The 22,261-nt window shown below is 39.0% G+C and overlaps 1 protein-coding gene across 12 annotated transcripts in view; it reads right to left on the bottom strand.

The window, feature by feature from the left end:
- Nucleotides 1–22,261, bottom strand: part of BBX (BBX high mobility group box domain containing) — a 290,697-nt gene that overhangs the window by 17,361 nt on the left and 251,075 nt on the right. For 10 of the 12 annotated variants that reach the window (XM_066347885.1, XM_066347886.1, XM_066347880.1 and 7 more), the window contains 5 exons: nt 20,487–21,495; nt 19,172–19,310; nt 15,572–15,720; nt 4,394–4,483; nt 2,962–3,021 (listed from right to left, as the gene is read on the bottom strand). In XM_066347885.1, coding sequence (XP_066203982.1) covers nt 2,962–3,021; nt 4,394–4,483; nt 15,572–15,720; nt 19,172–19,310; nt 20,487–21,495 — 1,447 coding nt within the window. The remainder of the gene's footprint in view (nt 1–2,961; nt 3,022–4,393; nt 4,484–15,571; nt 15,721–19,171; nt 19,311–20,486; nt 21,496–22,261) is intronic. The other 2 variants (XM_066347888.1, XM_066347887.1) reach the window with 1 other exon arrangement.

Below are 22,261 nucleotides of genomic sequence, written 5' to 3'. Positions count from 1 at the left end.
GACAACATAACTTGGTGGAAAGATAAAGTGATAGAGGTAGGGTGTCTTGGTTTATCTTAAAATTTTACCTTTTTATTCTAGGCTACAGGCAATCATTTTTTATGATCCACAAAAGTTTCACAAAATGGTTTAGTGACTTTAGATTTTAAAAGCATGGGGAAAATACTTAAAACCGATTATAAGCTTAGCATTTAAACCTCAGATGTGATTACGCAGCACCTAAATATTTCTGATATTTTGAAAAAACATAAATTGCAATCCAATTATACTCGAGCTGATATAAAGACAGCGTAGTGAACTTGAAGTCCTCCACTTGAAAAGAAGTCGGGAACTCACAGCTGCGCAGCCTCAGTTGCATCAACATCATTATTACAGACATCAGTTACAGACAATTCCTGTCTAATCTTCGCCCGGGGTGGCTTACACATGCTACACTTATCCTGATTATGGTTTCATTGTCTTATATTTTTTACACTCTCCGCAGTAAGGTTTTAATAAGCAGTGATGTGCCCGTAAGTGAGAGACAGGATGAAGGAAAGAGCCAGGACAATTCACAAAGTACACAGTTCACCACCCGAACAAGTACATGTAGGGATGCTATGAAAATACGCAACAAGAAAAGGTCACGTTAAATGACTGGGGATTTCAAGTGTTCAAGCCGATTCCTTTTTTCCTGGCCAGGTAAAATGGATTTGCACTCGACACTGAAGGACAGCCAATTTCCAGCACACATTCTCTAAGGATTTATTCCATGTGCATTAATAATAAGTATAATTAAATATCACCAATAATAACTCTATTTCCAACTAAACCCTTGGGACTGCCTAGAGGGCTCAAACTTGATTTACTTTTCTGTTCCCTAAAGGGCAGAAAATTAGGGCTTCAGAATTAACCTACTTTCAGCATCATACCACTGGCTCAAGACACCACAATAGTAAAATCATCGAGTGACGTTAGACGGGGGATGACATTTATGGTTCGTGCACTACTACACCTCATCATCCAGCCCTCCCTAGTGCACATATCACTCACACACTCAGTGCCGACGTGGACAGCGGGTTCTCCTGAGGTTAACAATCTGGCCTACTGAAGAAAGCATGTTAGTGGCAAGTCAGAGACTAGCACCCAGGTCACCTTGTTCCTACCTAACTCCTTCTTTCTATCACACTGCACGAGCTGTGGTAGATCGAACCCATTTTATAGGAGGCAGGGTTTTCATTATTTAACAACCAACATATTTAGAGCAGTATCATTAAAAACAAAAGAATAAAGTATTGCAGTCTCAAATGTCTCTTTTAGATTTCTCTTATAGTTCATCAGTACTATACATGTATCAAATCTGTGTAGAACATATTTTTTAAATACACAAGAGTTAATGTAGATCAATTTTGGGATGTCAGGATTTAGTGCTGAGAGCAGCACAAGAATTCATAGTTTGTTTTGCCAGCTACATGCAGAAATGATACCCCGTGGAGGCCGTCATGTGACACAACAGGTCAGGAAGCAGATGCGCTGCTGGCATTTTCTGTAAAAAAGTAAATGATGCCGGGCTGGCAGTGGCTCCTGCGAACTGTGGCTACCGAACCAAAAAGTCCAAGTTTATAACGAACTCAAATTCGAGTACTTTTGATAAATATCTTTAAGACATAAGTATTTTTTCCAGCCAGGGCTTAGACATGGGTATTTTTGGATAAGTGATTTAGGCTAAATGTGCATCTTAATTTTTTTCTCTTTTTTTAGTAAAGGAACGCGAGTGTATTTGAGAGTCCAGAGACGTGGGCTATGCACCGAGTTCCCCTTTCTGGCCATCAGTAAATCAAAGAGGTTGAACTGGATGACCTCTAAGAACCGTTCTAGTTTTCCAATTAATCAACTCCTAATTAAGCAGTACAAAAATGGTCAGCTCTTTAACATTATCTGCAATGGAAAAGAATCCTTCCCTTCTTACCATTATTCTGTGACCCTTAACCATCACAGAAATAAGCATTCATTGGAGGGCTGAATATTTAATAGAAATTAGACGACATCACAAATAAATATAATTGTGAGAAATACTGAAATGAAGTCTACAGAAATGAGCATTCATCTGAGGGCTGAATATTTAATAGAAATTAGACGACATCACAAATAAATATAACTGTGAGAAATACTGAAATGAAGTCTACACCTAGGACCTGTAACATGTACTAGTCTTACAGAGGCCATTTTTGTGGCTCTGTATACACCTCAAGGGCGCTCCATTGAAACGTGTTTACAGGCCCGGGGAGGAACCACTCCGCAGGTCTGCCCACGCCCACCCCGCCAGGACAGCCCATGCTGGCCCTATCCAAACTCCCATGAGCATCTCTCTGCAACATGAACTGCACAAGTAAATAAAATTTTTAGTCACAAAAAATCTGTTTCATGTGGCTCAAAGTTGACAAATCCTCCTCTGACATATTAAACTCCATATGACACACTGCCTGACCCTGAGCAGGGTCAAAATAATATCAGTTTTGATTTGAAAATTTAAAAGAACCCAATGATGAACACTCAGGTCTAATGCTGTTGACTGAGCCCATATAAATTACACCTTTTAAATAGATTAAAATCATGCCATTTCTGAAATAACAAGCAGAGTAGTGACAGACACATAGATAGAGAGCAGGCTGACAGCTGTGGGGTGGTGGTGGGGGGTGAGGGTTGGGTAGGGGGGTGGAGGGATTGAGCAAAAAAGAAATAGGAAAGAGAAGAAATTCACGGACACGGACAACAGCGAGGGGTTGCGGGGGAGGGGTGGGAGAAGGGAGGCAGAGGAGGGCGGAGGGGGCGTAATGCTGACAGAGGAGACCTGGGGTGGTGGATACACAATACGGTGCACACACACACTCACACACACGCACACTCACAGAAAATCGTGCCATTTTCAGCAAAGATGACCTGAAACGATACAATTAATATTGCTTTTCTTTTTTTTTTTACCTTCTGTAGGGTGAATGGTGTCCAAGAAGAAGTGCTTATTTGACCATTTATCCCCACTTCCTAAAAAGAATGACAAAAAAGAAAAGTGAAATTCTACACGTAGTAGAGATATATATACTATAATGATAAGAGAAGATACAAAACAACTTAAATAGAAAGCATTATCACACAAATAAAGCAGAATTTTATTTCAACTAATTCTCAAAACTGTATCTGCCAACTAAAATAATTAGACTATACGGGAAATGGATTAAAAATAAACACATTTACCTTTTATGAAATACACTGTTGGATAAATGCTATGATTTTAATCAAGACAATCTTGATCAGTTAAAAGGGAATAATACAAGCTCACACTTTACCTAAAAAGTGATATTTCTCCACTGGAGGCAGAGAAAAAAAATATTAATATATAAAACAAAAATAAGAGGCTGAAGTGGAGGTGCAAATAAAACTCAGATTAAGTAACAGGTTACATAGAGGAACACACAGGCACATATGGTCTACACATGGGAGACAGCTGCATTTTAAGTCTCGTCCCAGAAACATAAAAGGCTTCACATCTGGCCATGCAAGTGGGCTCCCAAATGGCACCGGATGAGTAGGCTCATGGTAGTCACGACACTAACATGCAGGGAGATGCTAAAGAAAGCCTGTCTCCGGGACACACAGCCGTACTGAGCGGAACGGGGAGAGTTATCTCTCATGTGAAAGAAGAGTGGGAGTCCGGAACAATGAGAAGAAAAAACCTTCAGATGAGCCCTGATGAGGTTCAAGGGCCCATCAGGAGCGTAACAATGAGACAGACGTTCAGAGTGGAGGAAAGGCAGAGTGCAGCACATCTCTAGGGCCCTCCGGAAGGGAGCTCTGTGGCTGAAGGAGGCAGAGAGAAGAGTCTGGCAAACGATGGAGTACATAGGTGGATAAAAAAAGGTTATGACTTAGGAGTGCAATCCTCCCTGACAAGAGTCTTCAAGTGTCAGAGAAAAGTACAGAAACCATGTTACTTTCTTATGATTATGAAACTGGTAAGGTTGCAGGAGGCAGGCAAATGGGGCCCTGCGTGAAGGCTGCCAAGCATGAGAAAAAGGCGGAGAGTCGTAGAAAATAAGCGGATAAGAGCTCAAGAAAACTAAATTACCAAATGCACCAAAATATAGATGAGAAAAGGCAATTTTAGATTTCATATGGAACTCTGAAAATAGAGACAACTATGGGATTGGAGAAGAAATCCAAGTGAAGGAGATCTCCTTGCAAATAGCTGCAGAATCTAGCAATAAGGAAGACGCTGGCACCAGGAGCTGACGACACGGAAGCAAGCAAAAAGCCACGGGACGGAAGAGGCCAAGGCAGAGCGCGGAAGCGTTACGCAGAGACGGATGCACAATGGAGGTGGCCAAGAAACCTTAATGGAGGATGGAAGCACCAATACCTGTTTCTGGAACATTAGGCTTCTCCTTTTTGTGCTTATATTTGCTGACAATTTTGTGGAATAAGTTCTTTTGCTGAGACTGGAAAGGACCTACAGACAATATTAATATAAATATATTTTAAATTCACAATGTTCCATAAAACAATGCTGTGTGTTTTAAAATAATTACACCCTCCTCCCCACCTGTGGTATAAGCAAACTGAGCCTTAAGAAATGTCACCTTGAACTGTTACTCATTTAACTAGCTCTCAGCCCTCCTTGAGGCTTATACAGAACCCGGTGAGATTTTCCTTCGAAATGTATTGGGCAGAAGCCTCCATTAGGGCTAGGACGCCCTCAGCAGAAACTACAGATTTAGTGACTAGAGACAGACCACAACTAATAACAGCAGAGTAGCTGTAGTCTGTAACAAAGAAAAGATTTTCTTTCGATTCCTAAATATCATAAAGAAAATGACGGCATCGGCATTTCATCTCTCCCAAGAAACTGATTTTCACAAGGACAGCATTTTCAGTATAACTGCTGGTCTGATAGCATTAGATAGCTTTCTAGCCTTTTCTAAGGATAGTCTAGAAAGAAATAAGAGATTTAAAAATAGGAAAAATATTTGCTGAAAAGACTTTTATTTCTGGTAGGGAGGAGGGAGGAGAAGCCTTAGATTGTATCTTAGTTTTCTCAGAGAGAAGAAACAGAAATGAGAATTTTTAGTCACCAATCAGAAATGCCAGCAATAGCAATGACCGCCCCTAATTAGGTTATTTACATACTCTGTTGATTTTCCTATGTGAAACTGACTTACTCATTTAAATTACTGCTCTTTCCTCATCTTTAAATGGGAATAATAATAATGTCTAATTCAGAGGCTTGATGTGAGGATTAAAAATGTTAGAAGCTCTATTAACTGCCCCTGCTGCATCTACCCACCACCCACCCCTGCAATCACATGCTGTGCCTTCCAGAGGCAAACTCTGCTTCTGTCTAAAGTACACAACCCAATGGTTTTTATATTCCCAGGTGTTTGCAAGCATCACCGCTTCGAAACATTTTTATCTCCTCAAAAATAAATCCTATGCCTTTAGCTATCACCCCTCCCTATAACTACACTCTCCCTATCCCTAAGCAATCACTAATCTACTTTTCTGTCTATATATAAATATATTCCTATTTTGGAAATGTCATACAAGTGAAATCATACACTATGGCAGAGGTCCCCAAACTTTTTACACAGAGGGCCAGTTCACTGTCCCTCAGACCATTGGAGGGCCGCCACATACAGTGCTCCTCTCACTGACCACCAATGAAAGAGGTGCCCCTTCCGGAAGTGCGGTGGGGGCTGGATAAATGGCCTCAGGGGGCCGCATGTGGCCTGTGGGCCATAGTTTGGGGACGCCTGCACTATGGTATTCTGTATCTATAGTCTTTCACTTGGTATAATGTTCACAAGGCTCATCCATGTTATAGCATGTGTCAGCATATCACTCCTTTTTAAGGTTGAATAATATTTCATTATAAGGCTATATCACATTTTATTTGTCAGTTGATGGACATTTAAGCTGTTTCTTCCTTTTGGTTATTATAAATCATCCTGTTATTAACATTCATATACAAGCTTTTGTGTGGGTATGTGTGTTTATTTCTTTTGGACATATACCAAGGAGTGAAATTGCTAGCTCATAGGTTAACGGTATGCTTAACCTTTTGAGGAACTGTCAGACTTTCTGACATCCTCAAAACACACTTCATGAATACTTATCGGTCTTTTTTATTAAAGCCATCTTAAGGATGTGAAGTGGTATCTCTCTCACTGTGGTTTTGATTTGCATTTCCTTGATGATTAATGGTATCAAGCATTTTGAATGTGCTTATTGGTCACTCGTATACTTTCTGCAGGGAAACATTTATTCAAATAATTGGTTCATTTTTAAATTAACTGTTTGTCTTCTTGAGTTATAAGAGTTTTTTATATGTCCTACTACACAGAAGTTCCTCATCAGATATGTGATTTGGTATTTTCTTTGATTTTTTTTTTCAGTTTCTTATTGGTGTTTTTTGAAGCACAAGTTCTAAATTCTGATACAACCTAATTATCTACTTTGTATTTTGTTGCTTGAGTTTCTGGTTTCATATCAAAGGATCCACTGTCAAATCTGAAGTTACTAAGATGGACCTCTATGTTTCCTTTGGGAAGACTATAGATTTTAGGTCTTATGTTTAGGTCTTTGGTCCATTTTAAGTTAATTTTTATATACTATGGGAGGTAAGTAAGGGCCCAATTTCAGTCTTTGGAAGGTAGATATCCGGTTGTCCCAGTAACATTTTTTGAAAAGACTATTCTTTTTTCCTTGTGTATCTTGGCATCCTTGTGTATAATCTGTTGACCAATGTAGGTTTTTCCTGGACCCTCGATTCTCCCCCACTGATGTATATGTCTATCTACAGTGCTGTCTTCTTCCTTTTTTTATAGCCAGTTGTACAATTGAGAAGACTGTCCTGGCTTTTCTGAATCCCTTGCAATTCCAAATTAACTTTACGATCACTTGTCAGTATCTACAGAAGATGTAAGCTAGGATTCTAATAGGGATTGGGTGAATCTAGAGCTCAGTTGGAGGGAGTGTTTCCATCTTAACAACATTGTATTCTGATCCATGAACCTGAGATGTTTTTCCATTTGACCATCTTTCTTTAAACAATGTTTTTTAGCGTTCAACGTGTTGAACCTCTAAGTACTTGATTCTTTTTGACACTATTGTAAATGGAATTGTTTTCCTAAGTTCATTTTTGGACTGTTCATTGCAAGTGCATAAAAATACAACTGCTTTTTAAATATTATGATCTTCTATCCTGAAACCCTGCTTAACTCCTTTATTAGCTACAATAGTTTTTTGGTGGATTCCTTAGGTTTTCTATGTATATGAAACTTACATAAAACTACATAAAAGATTATGTCATCTGCAAACAGATATTTTACTTCTTCTTTTCCATATCTGGATGCCTTTTGTTTCTTTTTCTTGCCTAGTTGCCCTGGTTAGAACCTCTACTAGAATGCTGAATAGAAGCAGTGAGACTAGACAGCCTCGTCTTGTTCCCTATCTTAGGGAAAATCATCCAATCTTTCACTGTAACGTATGTTAGTAGTGGGTTTTTTGTAGAGGCCCTTTATCAGGTTGAGGAAGTTCAAATCTACTCTGAGATTATTGAGTATTATTGTGAAAAGTTATTGGATTTTGTCAAATGCTTTTTCTATATCTAGTGAGATGATAATGTGTGTGTGTGTGTGTGTGTGTGTGTTGTTCTATGGATATGGTATGTTAATTGAATTCTGGATGTTAAACCAATCCTGCACTCTCCGGGTAAAATCTTAGTTCTTCTTATATGTGGATAGATTTGATTTGCAAGTTTTGGGTTTTCTGTTAAAGATTTTTGTGTCCATATTTGGAAGTGATATTGAGCTGCACTGCTTTCTTTTATATCTACTTTTTTTTTTTTTTTTTTTTTTTCATTTTTCTGAAGCTGGAAACAGGGAGAGACAGTCAGACAGATTCCCGCATGCGCCCGACCGGGATCCACCCGGCACGCCCACCAGGGGCGATGCTCTGCCCACCAGGGGGCGATGCTCTGCCCATCCTGGGCGTCGCCATGTTGCGACCAGAGCCACTCTAGCGCCTGAGGCAGAGGCCACAGAGCCATCCCCAGCGCCCGGGCCATCTTTGCTCCAATGGAGCCTTGGCTGCGGGAGGGGAAGAGAGAGACAGAGAGGGAAAGCGTGGTGGAGGGGTGGAGAAGCAAATGGGCGCTTCTCCTGTGTGCCCTGGCCGGGAATCGAACCCGGGTCCTCCGCACGCTAGGCCGACGCTCTACCGCTGAGCCAACCGGCCAGGGCTTTATATCTACTTTTGACATCAGGTTAATACTGGCATCACAGAATAAGTTGGGAAGTGTTCCTGCCTCTTCTAATTTTCGGACAAGATTATGAAAAATTGGTATTGATTCTTCTTTAAATGTTTGGTAGAATTCAGTGGAAAAGCCATCCTGGCCTGGGCTTTTTTTTTTCTGGGTACTTTTCCGATTACTGTATTTAATTTTTTTCCTAGTGATAAGGTTTATTCAGATTGTCTATTCTTTCTTAAGTCTATTTTGGTAGCTTGTGTCTTTCCAGAAAATGTCCACTTCATGCAATTGATCTAATTTATTGGCATAGAATTATTCACAGTGTTTCTTTAATTTGAGTCCTCTTTCTCTTTTTCTTGGTCAGTCTAGCTAAATGTTTCTCAGATTTGTTGTTCCTTTAAAAGAACCAACTTTTGGTTTCATTAATCTTTTTCTACTCTTTATTAATTTCATTTCATGAATTTCTTCTCTAATCTTTATTTTCTTTATCTCCTCTAGGTTTAATTTGCTTTTCTATTTATAGTGTCTCAATTTAGGTTAGGTTATTAACTTAAATTCTTTCTTAATATATGCGCTTACAGCTATAAGCTGTTGGTATATTGTTTTCCTTTTTGTTCATTTCAAAGTCTTTCCTCATTTCCCTATTGATTTATTAATTTCTTCTTTGATTTATTGGTTATTTAGAGTGTGTTGTTTAATTTCCACATATTTGTGAGTTTCTTAATTTGTTTTCCTGTTGTTAAATTTTAATTCCAATCCATAATCTGAAGGCATAATCTGATTTCAATCCTTTTAAGGCCTAGTGTATGTTGCATTCTAGAGAGTTCCATGTGCACTTGAGAAGAATGCATATTCTGCTATTATTGGGTGGAGTGTTCTATCTATAACAGAGAAGCTGATGTATATAGACTTCTTTTCCTACCTTGTTGACCTTTTGCCTAGTTGTTCCGTCAAACTTACTCTTTTTTTCACAGCACTTCTTACCTTCTAATACATTATATACTTGGCTTATTGTTTAGGCTTGTTTATTGGCTGATACCCCACCATAATGTAACTTCCATGGCAGCAGAGTTCTTTGTTTTCATTCACAAATACATTCTACAGATAGATACCTACAATGGTGCTTAGCACATGACTCAATCTCAATAATATTTGTTGCATCAACAGATAAAGCTCTTACACCACTCTTTGGCAAAGAGTAAGAGTTCAATAAATGACAGTTATTGCTGTTATAACTGATAACATAAAGTTGTGTGTTTTTTGATGACTACACCAAGCCATCCTAAATAACCAATAGCAAATACTTCTGAATTAGTTGATGGTGGTTTAAAATAGAAATAAAAAAAAATCCTCTTATTGGCTTTTGTTCCCCAGAAAGAGTGAGCAACAGAAAGAAAATAAAATTTAAAAATATAACAAAAATATATACCATGTGTACATACTGCACTAATATTTCAAGAATTCATTTGCAATCACTATCTCATACATATTTTATACAACCCAGGAAACTTCAGGTTAGTGCACCTGAGTAATGGATACATGGGCAATTATAGAAAACAGAAGTAGAAAAAAGAAAAGAAGCCATTCTGAGACTTCTCAGGACCATAAGGATCCTGTAGGAAAATAATTTAATAATAAGAAGGAATTGGCTCACAGGGAGAACGGTTTCTATATTTATCATTGTGTGTTTATTTGTTGTGAGGACAATGGGATAAGGCAGTAACTCACGGAAGCAATTGCTGGATGTACGGGTTCCGATAATAAAGAAAAGGAAACATATTTTCAGATCCAACCATACGCAAAAGAGAATTCTAAAGAGCACAGTTTAAGGACAAAGCTAAAGATAGAACTTGTCTATTTTAACATGAAAAAAGAACAACCGGAGTGGTTTAGTACTTACAGGAGCTACTGCAAACTTTTATTTTTAAACGTTCTTGCTCCTAACTGTCCTCAACTATAGCTATTAAACAAATCTAACTAAAAGACCATTTCAGACAAAAAAGAAAGTGACAAACTTGAATGAGTAACTGAAAAGCAGCAACATTAGAGTCAAGAAATGAACAACTTAATTTCTCCCCATCAGTATGGTACATACGTTTGATATTTTGCCTAAAGAAAATAGCCAAAATTTGGAATAAACAACAAGTATACATAAATGTACTATTATTTCCCTCTCCACCTTTAATTACTAATGTTTAGACTCCATGTAGGAAGAAGGTAGGAAGTGAAAAGCCGAGAAAAGTTTTCAAAGGAATTATTTGGAAAGCAAAGAATCCTCAACTAAGCTACCTTTCAGTGAAGTTTTCATTCAAGTACACTGTCTTTCAGTAAACTCCCACCTCAAGTTTCCCTCCCATCGCTACCCCTCCTCTTCCTACCAAATTTCTGGAGAGAGCGCTTGCATCAGCCTCCACATCCTTGTGACAAAGTCCCTTGCTGGTGGCGTGTAAACTAGCTTAGGACTCGATACTTAAGTTTCTGGGCAGGATGCCCTATACCTGAAGTATCCATCTCTCTTTTGCACACCAACTTCACAGCTGGGTAGAAAGTAGCAGAGAAAAACAATCTGAGAGGGTGAGAGGGGTGCCATAGAGACAATAACAATAATAATCCTTCCTAACATTAATGTTGTTCATGGGTTGCTGAAAAGGAGACATTTTTTTGGTGTGAGAAGCTAGTGACACAGTAACCAGTTCAGAATTGGCCTGGTATGAAAATTCTTCAAGATCAATAGGTAAGGTGAATTAAGTGAACTGTCATAGGAAACAAGTGTTAGGCATAGCTCAAAACAGTAGTGGCTTATGCCCACGTTCTACAATTTCATGTTTTTTTTCAAGCTATAAAAAGAGCAGAGGTTTTAGTCTAAAACTAGGTTGTCATTTTTGCAATGAACATACAAGTAATGAGTAACCAATGAAACACTAAGTTAGCAATAATTTATAGCAAAGTGCCCCCAGCTGCTGGTCATTATCTGCTGACTTGACTAAACCAATCACAACCAAGTTAGAACTGATTGCGGGACTGAACCACCTCTTCGGGCTGGACATGCATGCCTTGTTAAGCTCAGGATTCTACTGGTATACTCTTCAATACCTGCAAACGTGCCATCACCGCGTTCCTGAAAATGTTTGGTGGCAATGAAGACTCTCAGATACGCTTGGAGGATAGAATACAGAGTCTTCCCAAGCTGGAAACTATCACTTCCTGAGGACAGGCTTGCCTGGCTAACAGATCTTAGTTCTTTAACACTGCAAGTATCCTTAGTTTAGCTCAATCCCAAGGCTTGCCTGGCTAACAGATCTTAGTTCTTTAACACTGCAAGTATCCTTAGTTTAGCTCAATCCCAAGCAGGGGATTCGGTCCTCAACCTTTGATTTTATAAATCTGCTTCTTTTATTCAAATCTCAAATGCTTAACCATTTGAAATTCCAATCTTACATATAAATGTGCTCTGGAAAAACACGAGAAAAACCAACAGCAAATTTAATGGGCTAAGAAACAATGTGAAAAGACAGAAGAGAAAAGAAGAAAAGTAAAGTCAAGGGTCAAGCTGGGGCCTAATTTAAACACTCCAAATTGAACCCAATTAACTTTTTTTCCATGACCCTATGTCATTTGAAAATTATTTATTTTGCAGAGCACTCTTGACTTCTGACACTTTCGTAAAATGTGCTTCATACATTAACGGTATACTTAAAATAATGTGTCAAAACAAATCTCTTAAGGAGTTACAATTAAATTTAGACATAATTTAAAGCTTTCATTTGAATATGTACAAGGGCTCGTGAGAGATAGAGCAGACAACATATCAGCATGGGCTGTTTCAGCTGATCGGCCCCGAGTTAGATGGACTGTAATGTGGAAATTCTATTCCCTAGTCATTGGGCTCTGCCTACTATAATGTAGCCGGAGCCCTGTTGGAGAAGGTGGCATTTAGTTATTTTCCTCCTTTTTGTTTTAGAGTTTCTGACAAGACCTATTACATACAGCAGTGGTTCTCAACCTTTCTAATGTCGTGACCCCGCAATACAGTTCCTCATGTTGCAGTGACCCCAAACCAAAAAATAATTTTGGTGGCTACTTCATAACTGTAATTTTGCTACAGTTATGATTCGGAATGTAAATACCTGATATGCATTATGTATTTTCCGATGGCTTTAGGCAACCCCGCCGGGGTCGCGACCCACAGGTTGAGAACCGCTGACATAGAGAGAGGGACAGGCAGAGAGAATGGAGGGAACAGTGAGAAAGGGGAGGAGACTACTTGGAAATATAGATATAAATAAGGAGACCACTGAAACACCCAAGAAGGTACTATGATTCTGAGATGCATAAATGCATCCATAATGATTTCCTCTAGAAATTACATTTTGGAAAAATTCTATACATTTTTTGAAATAATTTTTTTATTTTTAAATTACAGTTGATGTACAATATTATATTAAAGTGTACAACCCAGTGGTTAGACATTGATAGAGATTCATGAAGTGATCACCCCAATAAAGCTACTACCCACCTGGCACCATACAGAGTTATAGTTATTGAAATATTACTTTTTACCTGTCCTGTACTCCATTCCATGACTATTTAGAAACTACCAATTTGTACATCTTAATCCTTTCACCTTTTTTACCCAGTCTCCAAATCTACCTCCCCTCTGGTAACAGTCAAAATGTTTCCTGTATTTGTGAGTCTGTTTCTATTTTGTTTGTTCATTTATTTTGTTCTTTAGATTCCACACTTAAGTGAAATCATATGGTATTTGTCTTTCTCTATCTGACTACACATTTCCTATAACCTGGAATAGTTAAATAAGTATCTACTATAAGGCAAGAAAAAAACCCATAATGAATGTTGAATGATAACAAATGAAGGAGAAGATAAAATATAGACAAATAGTAAATTGTCAAAGGAAAAATGAGGTTTCCTATGGATACATGCTCTTTTACTAATGAACTAATGATCTCTTACACAGCTTTTTGCTTTGAAGGATTCATTATGCAAAGGTGCAAAGTATCTAGAGTCTTAAACAATCTCTTCTATCCTCTAAAGATCAGGCAATTACAGCACAGCTGGTATAATAATTTCATTAATAACTTGTACAATAGTACATTGGTGCTGCTAATGCCAAATTACCACCAGTCACAAATACCATTTCTTTAGCTTGCTAAACAGAGAACATACTATTTAATTTCTGCTTTACTATAATCCCATTATGCTCCATGAGTTGGAATGCTGACATACTGGATAAGATATGGATATACTATATAAGAACCAGGGACTGTGTGGCTTGAAGAGGCATAACACAAGAGTTAAGATGATGTTGCATGAAGTATAATCCAAACCTCCAAAAAACTATTTCACATGAAAAGAAATATTGTTAATCTTAGCTGGGAGAGAAAAAACATACCACAGACAACTAAGGAAAGGTCTCATGAAAACAGATCCTAACTTCAGGGGGTTTTTACAGCTTTACAAAAGTAAATTAGTTACATTTCCTGATAATCAGCCATCTTCAGAGCTCTAAAAGGAATGTCGTGAACATCAAGGCATGGAGGAAGCCAATGCATCTTGTACATCAATCAAGATCCATTTTATTGTCTTGTCAGGTATTTATTTATCAGCAACTTTAAATCCAAGACTTACGAGAGCTGAAGATACCTGGCATCTTTGGGCTCAATGGGCCACTGTGCCTGTTCCTAAATATCTCTAGGGCACAAAGACTGTCGTTGCATTTGGTAATCAACCCACTGAGGTGCTCAGCTACTTACCTGTCAACCACGCTACCTGATTTCTTTCTTACCTATCTTGAAGGACTGTGATACAACCCTAGTTTATTTTCCCAGATGAGCCAATTTGGTGACTCATTTTTTTTTAGTTCTTTATTCACTAGACTTATTTTTTATTAACCACAGAGGAAAAACTAAGCTAAAATCACTTTTATATTCCCCTCTGCCTTTAATGACACAGGGGGAATTTTCTTCTGCCTTGCAGAACTATCTTAAGATACAGCTCTCAAAGCAACCCCCTCTGCTGTATTAGTAGCAATACACAAAGGGTTTTAGGAACCAAGGGATAAAGGTTCAGGTTTCTTCAGAGGAGAAACCATCAATTACCCTAGACAAATACCTTAGATATTCTCTCAAAATCCATAAAATTGTACTTCCTCAGTAATTTATCTTTGATCATTATTCATGATTGTAAGAATTTAGTAAGATTTACAAAAAGGTACATAGTGTATTTTAACCATCCATCCATCCATCCGTCCGTCCGAAGTACACAAAAGAAGGGAATTAACCTACTTTGACATAAAGCAGGTACCATGCAGCCACTCCTGCAGGGTCATTACAAGAACTCTTCCATCAAACCCTGCTCAGAATTTTAGCAACACAAGCTCAGCCATCCCAGTCTTCATCTCCCCATTCACTGTCCTTATAGGAGAGCTTAGCTAACACAGTCTCCCACGTGTGTGGAAAGCTAGAGGTCCATTCCCTCCACCAATCTTTAGACCTAAAGTAAAATTAGAAGACCTGTTTCTCAAGGTGAGCAGCACTGCCACTTTGGGCAGGGCGACCCTTAGTTGTGCTTGAGTATCCGGAGCAGGTTAGGCTGTCCGGAATCCCTGCCCCTGCGCAGATGATCCTGGGTGCTGAGACCACTGAAATCACACCATATTCTTTAAAGCCCCGCTTTGAGCTACAACACTGCCTCTGACAACCGCTGACATCCACCCGACTTGTGACAATTTTAAAATATGTAGGGGAGAATCTGCTATTCTTGAAAATGATATGCTGAATAAAGCATTTTCCTAAATTTAACAAAACCAATAAAAAAATATTGCTAGAGTATTACAGGGAATTTTATTTTCATGTGGTTAGTACTGCCAGTGAAGAAAGAAGTCTGCTTGTTAGGCAAACGGAACAATTTCAGAGTCTAGAGTCTAACCCGCTGCAGATACAGAAGAATTAGACCAGCCAGCGATTTTTGCTTAAGAAACATTTTATATTTCCAAAGAGCAGAAGGTCAAAGACCATGCATAACACTTTCAAAAACCTACACCTTTAAGGGAAAATGTATAGGTTGAGATGGTAAAGGACAGAGGCTGAGGAGAATTAGGAAGGAAAGAAGGAAGAAGTTATTACCAAGATAATCTGGGAAAACAGCCTGAAATTCAAACTCCCTACTGCCTCAATCGAAACCCAATTACATCTAGCGGGAGCTGCAGAAGCTCAGAACAGGGCACAGCCGAGGTTCTGACCACGCTGCGGGAAGACAGAGCACACATCTAACCTTTGCTGGTTTTAGTCGGTTCTGAGGACATGTTCCCGGACTTCTTCTTTTTTCTTGGGACAGGTCCACATTTCCGGTCAAATGCAATAGGACAGTATTGAGGGAGGCTGTTGAATTTTTTTTCAAATTCTTCATCCAGCTTTGCTGAGCTAATAAAAGAGAAGGGATGTAACAAATCAACACGATATAAATATTTAAGCAGAAAATAATACAAGCTATATTTTAAGATATTTCTTTTGATAACAGGGTCCCTGAGAATTAGGTCGCTGTTAATAAATTCTATGCAAGGACAAAAAACCTCTTTTCAGAAAAGCTTGAAATTTACCAACACAATTTTCTTTGTAAACTCAAATGACAGGTTACCTTATTACCTAGGAAAAGCTGCAAAAATATTTAAAATACTGAATATTTTTGAAGTGGAGAATAAGTCTTTTTCTCCACTGGCATGAGGACTTTTCATTAAGTTCAATACAAAGTATATCCATCCAGACAAGTTTCTCAGTCTGAAGAGTCATATATATGTATCTATACTGGCAAGGTTATTGGTAGTACGGTTTACTAGTAATTTTGTAAGATTGGTTTTTAAAAAAATATTTATTGACTAGTACTTTAAAACATACACACACAAAGAAAAGGCATGCACACATTTTACATATTAGAAAATCATTCTGGAGAGTTGACCAGGATGAGGATAAAACACTCAGTGAGAAAAGTAAAGCCAGTTTTCAATGAACACACTGCTGGAAAGGCAACAGCGCTTTAACTACAAGTGACTTTGGAAATGCCATCAGCAAAGCTGGAAATAAATCCTTGGGCTGCTTTTGCCCGTCTCCAAGCCTCCCTTCCCCACACAGCGATGGCAGCATGGCTGCTGGGTCCTGGGCCGGCGGCTGGCTTTCACGGACAGGGAGCCGTCTTCACTCAGATGCAGCCCGGACAGACCGGAGAAGCGGCAGCAGGAGCGCTGTGCTTGGCAGATGGAAAACAGAGGGCGCACTGGGAGGGCAGAGCTTTGAGCAGCAATTTACAAGAAGGTGTATGTGTTAGGTTGCTACCTACGGGGTGGACTTAAGATGTGTCCACCTAAGTCTGTTCTGTTTTGGAGGAATGTACAAGAGCTGGGAAGCGGGGATAGTCAGATAACCACCAGAATCGTCAACAGAAAAGGGCCATTATCAAGTCCTATCAGAGCTGCAAAGGTGGTGGGTGGGGGCGATGTTTCGCCCTAATAGCATTTTTTCAATCTCAATTAAAAACAATGGCGCAGTGGAAAGAGCGTCGGACTGGGATGTAGAAGACCCAGGTTCGAGACCCCGAGGTCGCCAGCTTGAGCGTGGGCTCATCTGGTTTGAGCAAAGCTCACCAGCTTGGACCCAAAGTCGCTGGCTCAAGCAAAGGGTTACTCAGTCTGCTGAAGGCCCACGGTCAAGGCACGTATGAGAAAGCAATCAATGAACAACTAAGGTGTTGCAACGAAAAACTGATGATTGATGCTTCTCATCTCTCTCCATTCCTGTCTGTCTGTACCTATCTATCCCTCTCTCTGACTCTCTGTCTCTGTAAAAAAAAACAACAGCAACAAAAAAACCCCACAATGTTTATACTAGTGAAAAATCAAACACTATCTGATATTAATTAGATGTACTAGAAAGCTATCTGTAAGATGTAAATTTTTCAGATACTCAGAATAACCAAGAGAAAAATATGAAAATGTGAGATGTAACTCCTAAGGTCTCTCGGGGTTCCATTTTCTTTTTTCAACTAGAATAATCGCCTAAGTTTTTCTTGGATAAGTCTATAAAATTAGAACTGCCTATACCGAGTGAATTTTTCTTGTCTACAGTTAACTAAGCAGGTAGCACATTTTCTGTGATAAAAAGGTTTAAAATGCTCATTTAGAAATCTCAGAGAAGACTGACAGGAAGTGGCATTTCTCACTGTTAGTGCATTATGTTGGTGTGTTCTCAACAAAGCAAACTCAGATAGTCTGATTCTGACAGGCCATTATTTAAAGGAGAGACTGGAGGAAGAGACCAGAGTTCACTGCTGATTTAAGCCTGTAGAAAACTACATTCCAAGGAATATACATAGGGCTTCCTTAGAAACGATTTTTTTCAAAGCAAACAAAAAAGTCAACCCACATAGCAATCTCTTTGTAGGGACAGATTTTTCAAAAGATTGTTTCACTTTTCTTATTCCTCCAAGAGGACTGCGAACACATCTCTCTCACACCTAAAGGAAGCACCAGAGAACTTCCTGTTGGGGACCCTTCCTCCCTGCTGTGTTCCCCGACATTTCACTGTTTGCAAGGAGAGCTGCTCCTCTCTTGTCAGGGAGACATTCAGAGCACTTGCAGTTCCAGAAGCTACAGGCACTGGTCCTGATGATCAGTGGCCTCTTCTTTTAGGAAATACTTAATTTGACAATTTGAAAAGTACCATTTGACAATGACAAATGTGAGGATTTTTCATGTCACTGTGGAAGCATAATGTAAGCAAAACTAATTTTAACTATTCTGGACATTAAAAAATATTAGAAAGAAAATATATAAAAGTATAAATAGATCATCTCGATAGAAATTATCCTGAAGAATCATCATCGTGAGACATAATTTGCACTCTCACACTTTATGATGACCTAGAGCCTGAGAATTAACCAGACTTGAAGCACTGTAACATCCAAGGAAAAAACATTAGTCCACAAGCAGAAATGCAAATATTTGTGAATAAACTAAACATAGTATTCCCAATGAATAATATTTGCATATCTTTAAACACATTTATGAAAAATATATGGAAAATACAATAATGTATTTCTGTTCAATAAATTATTTTCAGATTGGGCTAAAAGAAGTCCCAGAGGATTTTCAAAACAGCACAACTGAATATTAAGATGCTTTCCTCACCAGTATAAAGTGTTGGATCTCCTAACTTATAAAATGCTTTATATTAAGAGTGGTATTAGAGTCTCTAGCATAACATAAAAAAATGAAATAATTCTCAATGATTTTTATCTTGATGTATGCTACTGTTTGACACTGTATTTTAATATATAATTAATTACTGAATATTGTCTGCATAGAGAATATTCAACCTATTATTTTTAATTTAGAGCAGTAGAACATGGTTTAAACAAAACAAAGTTAGATGTAAAGACATAATTTTATTTACCTTAACTTTTTAGCTGTCATTATTTTACAAAATGTATACAGGTCCTTAGGAATACTAAATAAAGTACATGTAGTATGTAAAATTTAAAAAGTTATATAATATCCACTGTAAACTTCAGACAGTAAAATGTATCCTGGCGATATTAGAGGATTTACAATGTCACACCAGAAATACACAGTGGGCCTCAATTCAAACTCAGGCCTAAGTCTGATACTTAAAATGTAAATGACACTGTCACTCTCACAACTGTGTTAATAGCAGGAATCATGTGCTATACTTGATTTGTATTCTCTCATGTGCTTACTAAGACTGTTAGCAAGTGCTGAATGAATACTCAAGAAATAAGCAGTTAGAGATTTCTGTTTGCCTCGAAAACCCTACCACTCTTGGGTTCTGCGCAGTGTAGCCGACTGAGCTCACAGGCACTTACCCAAGGAGAGAGTCTTCCTTTGCCTTCGTCTTCTTGAACTTCTTGCTCCCACTGGTCCCACTCTGGCTAAACGTCCAGCTTTCTTCACTCCAACACCCTTCATGATCGGAGGAGTTCCCTTTTCCTGAGCTTCGTTTCCCTAAGGAAATTCAAGAGAAAGGGTGTGCTTTGTACGTTGGGATAGAAGGGAAATCCTCTTAGCTGCTTCACAAGTCACCCCTTGATCCCTCAGGTATACTTGGTATGATGCTACTTTTAACTATTCAGAGTCTCAGGGTGATTCAGGATGGGCCACCCTTAATAACAGAACACACACAAGAGTGACTTACAGCCTGTGAGATAAGCTGTCTTGTCATAACTCAACAGGTATTACATGAGTCCAGTGACAGACCAACTACTGCCAGGTTTTCCATTACAAAATCAGCTTAAGGTGTGAGAGTCCTGTGCTGGTGGGTATGTAAAACCTAGTTCTCCAGGGTTTATTGGAATGACACCCCCAGAGGGCAATGTACTCCTGAGGATCTTCGTTCAGGGCTTGCTGGACCTAGTATTCACACATCTCTAGTTGGAAGTTAGCTTGGCCAAAGGTAATTCCCTAGCCAGATGCTGTGTTTTCAAATAGATGAATTTATATGAAAAACTCTATAGAATAAAGCTATTCACTAACTGGCTTCTGTTGTTTTTTATTATTTTTTATTGTTTGACTTTAGAAAGACAGAGAGAGGAAGGGAAGAGAGAGAGAGAAGCACTCATTTGTTATTTCACTTAGATGTACATTCATTGGTCTTGACTAGGAATTGAATCCACAGCCTTGTTGTTTTGGGACAACATTCTAACTGATTGAGCTAACTGGCTTAGGGCCAATACTGCTGTGTTTAGAAGAGCCTTCATGTCAGTTATAGATTTGATTACAAGTCCTTTGCCTATGGACCCTACAGGTCAAGATTCAGTCAAAGATATCTGCCTGATTCAGGAAATTCTTTTCCATCAGCTTTAGAAAAGAGACTAAGAGCTCCAGACACGCAATACTGACCCTTCAGAAACAAAAACCCAGCCCATAACAGTAAAAAAAAAAAAGACTTGAATTACTTTAAACACTTATATCCTGAACACACTCTCTTCAAAGATCCTAGAAAACATGTAAGTAAAATGACAAATAACAAATGTATGTGATCTATAAACCATAAAGAACTCTATAAATGTAAAATATTATTTTGATACCATATTGTTCTTTATGGTGGTTCTTTTCAATAGGTCTAAAGAAGTACTTTTGCTGGGTTTCAATCATCTTTTCTGATTTGTAGAAGTCACTTACCTCTGTCAACATTAGCTCTCAGGGAGGTGAGCATGCCCTCAGACACCAGGGTTTTATAAAGAGCACCTTTGCAAGATCTCTCGGATTTCCGGGAGCCGCAAGTCTCGATTTTTCTGTGACACTCATTGTCCTCAGGCTTGGCCTGTCCTGCTAAGCTGGGTGGTAATGCATCCTCCATGGGGGCCAATGGTTCGGCTTTGATATCCTCGGGCACCTCACTAGAAATGTTCTTGCTGGTAGAAATACTAATGAAATCTTGAGGTCTTAACTCTTTGGTGGTGTCTGAGGATTTCTCCTTTGACATTTTCTTCTCTCTTGATTTCACTTTTTTCTTTGGTGGCTTGGCATCCAACATATTTCCCTTGCCACTTGAGGAGGTACGGGCCTTCTTGCGAGGGGTCTCTCCAAGCTTCTCAATGCCCCAGTCTCCCTTTGCCACAGCTTCAATGGTGTATATGACACTCTCGATGTCAGACTCTGAGGACTGCCTCTTCTTGCAAGTCTTCTTGGGTGTGGATTTATCATTTCCATGTCGATCCATTTTGCTTTTCTTCTTCTTCTTCTTCAGTTTTTCTGGTTTGTTTAATGCAGTGGGGTCCTCAATGATCATAATTCCATGAGGATGGCACATGTGATCCTTTCTACTGGGAACGTCGCTTATTATTATCTTGCTACTGGCCGAGTAAGAAGAATCGGAGAAGTGACCACATTTTTTATCTTCGTCGAACTCTTCCTTTTTAGTTTCTTTGGGATCTTCCATTTTTATAGCAATTATATCATCCATTCGCAGCTCTTCAAAATTTCTTAATTCCTTAGAATCTTTCACATTTTCCTTAAATGATTTTTCAAATTCTGCTCCCTTCTGTAACTTGACTTCATCAGTTTTCTCCATTTTTATTTCTCTTTCTTCTTTTCCTCTCTCGAATTCTTTAATTCTTCTGCCATCTGATTCTTTTGCTTTTATTAGCTTGGATTCTTCCATTTTCACCCCCTCTGATGCCAGACACATCTAAACAGTTAAAACAAAAATGAGAGAACTGACCACTAACAAAAAATCATTATCATTCCATACTTAACATTAGCCTAAACTTTTAGATTATCCCTTTTAAAAAATAATCAAAACAAACTTTGAAATTTTACAATAATCAGTCCACTTCTGCCAAACTAATTTTAATTCAAATTCATAAAAGGTTTTAGGCATCAGGATATATTCACTGAACTCTAGATAAGCATATACCTGAGTTCTCACTTTCCAGCTTCATCAGAAGCTTTTCCTATGAAAACAAGATTTTTTTTTCTTTTTTTTTTTTTTCTTCCCTTTTTCGTATTTCTCTGAAGCTGGAAACGGGGAGAGACAGTCAGACAGACTCCCCCGCATGCGCCCAACCGGGATCCACCCGGCACGCCCGCAAGGGTCACGCTCTGCCCACCAGGGGGCGATGCTCTGCCCCTCCGGGGCGTCACTCTGTTGCGACCAGAGCCACTCTAGCGCTGGGGGCAGCGGCCAAGGAGCCATCCCCAGCGCCCGGGCCATCTTTGCTCCAATGGAGCCTTGGCTGCGGGAAGGGAAGAGAGAGACAGAGAGGAAGGAGAGGGGGAGGGGTGGAGAAGCAGATGGGCGCTTCTCCTATGTGCCCTGGCCGGGAATCGAACCTGGGACTTCCGCACGCCAGGCCGACGCTCTACCACTGAGCCAACCGGCCAGGGCCTGAAAACAAGATTTGGTAAAAGATCTAGAGTTGAAAAATCTTGAGTTTGAGTCTTAGTTTTGCTAT

This window comes from Saccopteryx leptura, chromosome 8 (genome assembly GCF_036850995.1).
Source record: "Saccopteryx leptura isolate mSacLep1 chromosome 8, mSacLep1_pri_phased_curated, whole genome shotgun sequence".
NCBI classification, from domain to species: Eukaryota; Metazoa; Chordata; class Mammalia; order Chiroptera; family Emballonuridae; genus Saccopteryx; species Saccopteryx leptura.
This window is presented reverse-complemented; position numbering and strand designations above follow the sequence as displayed.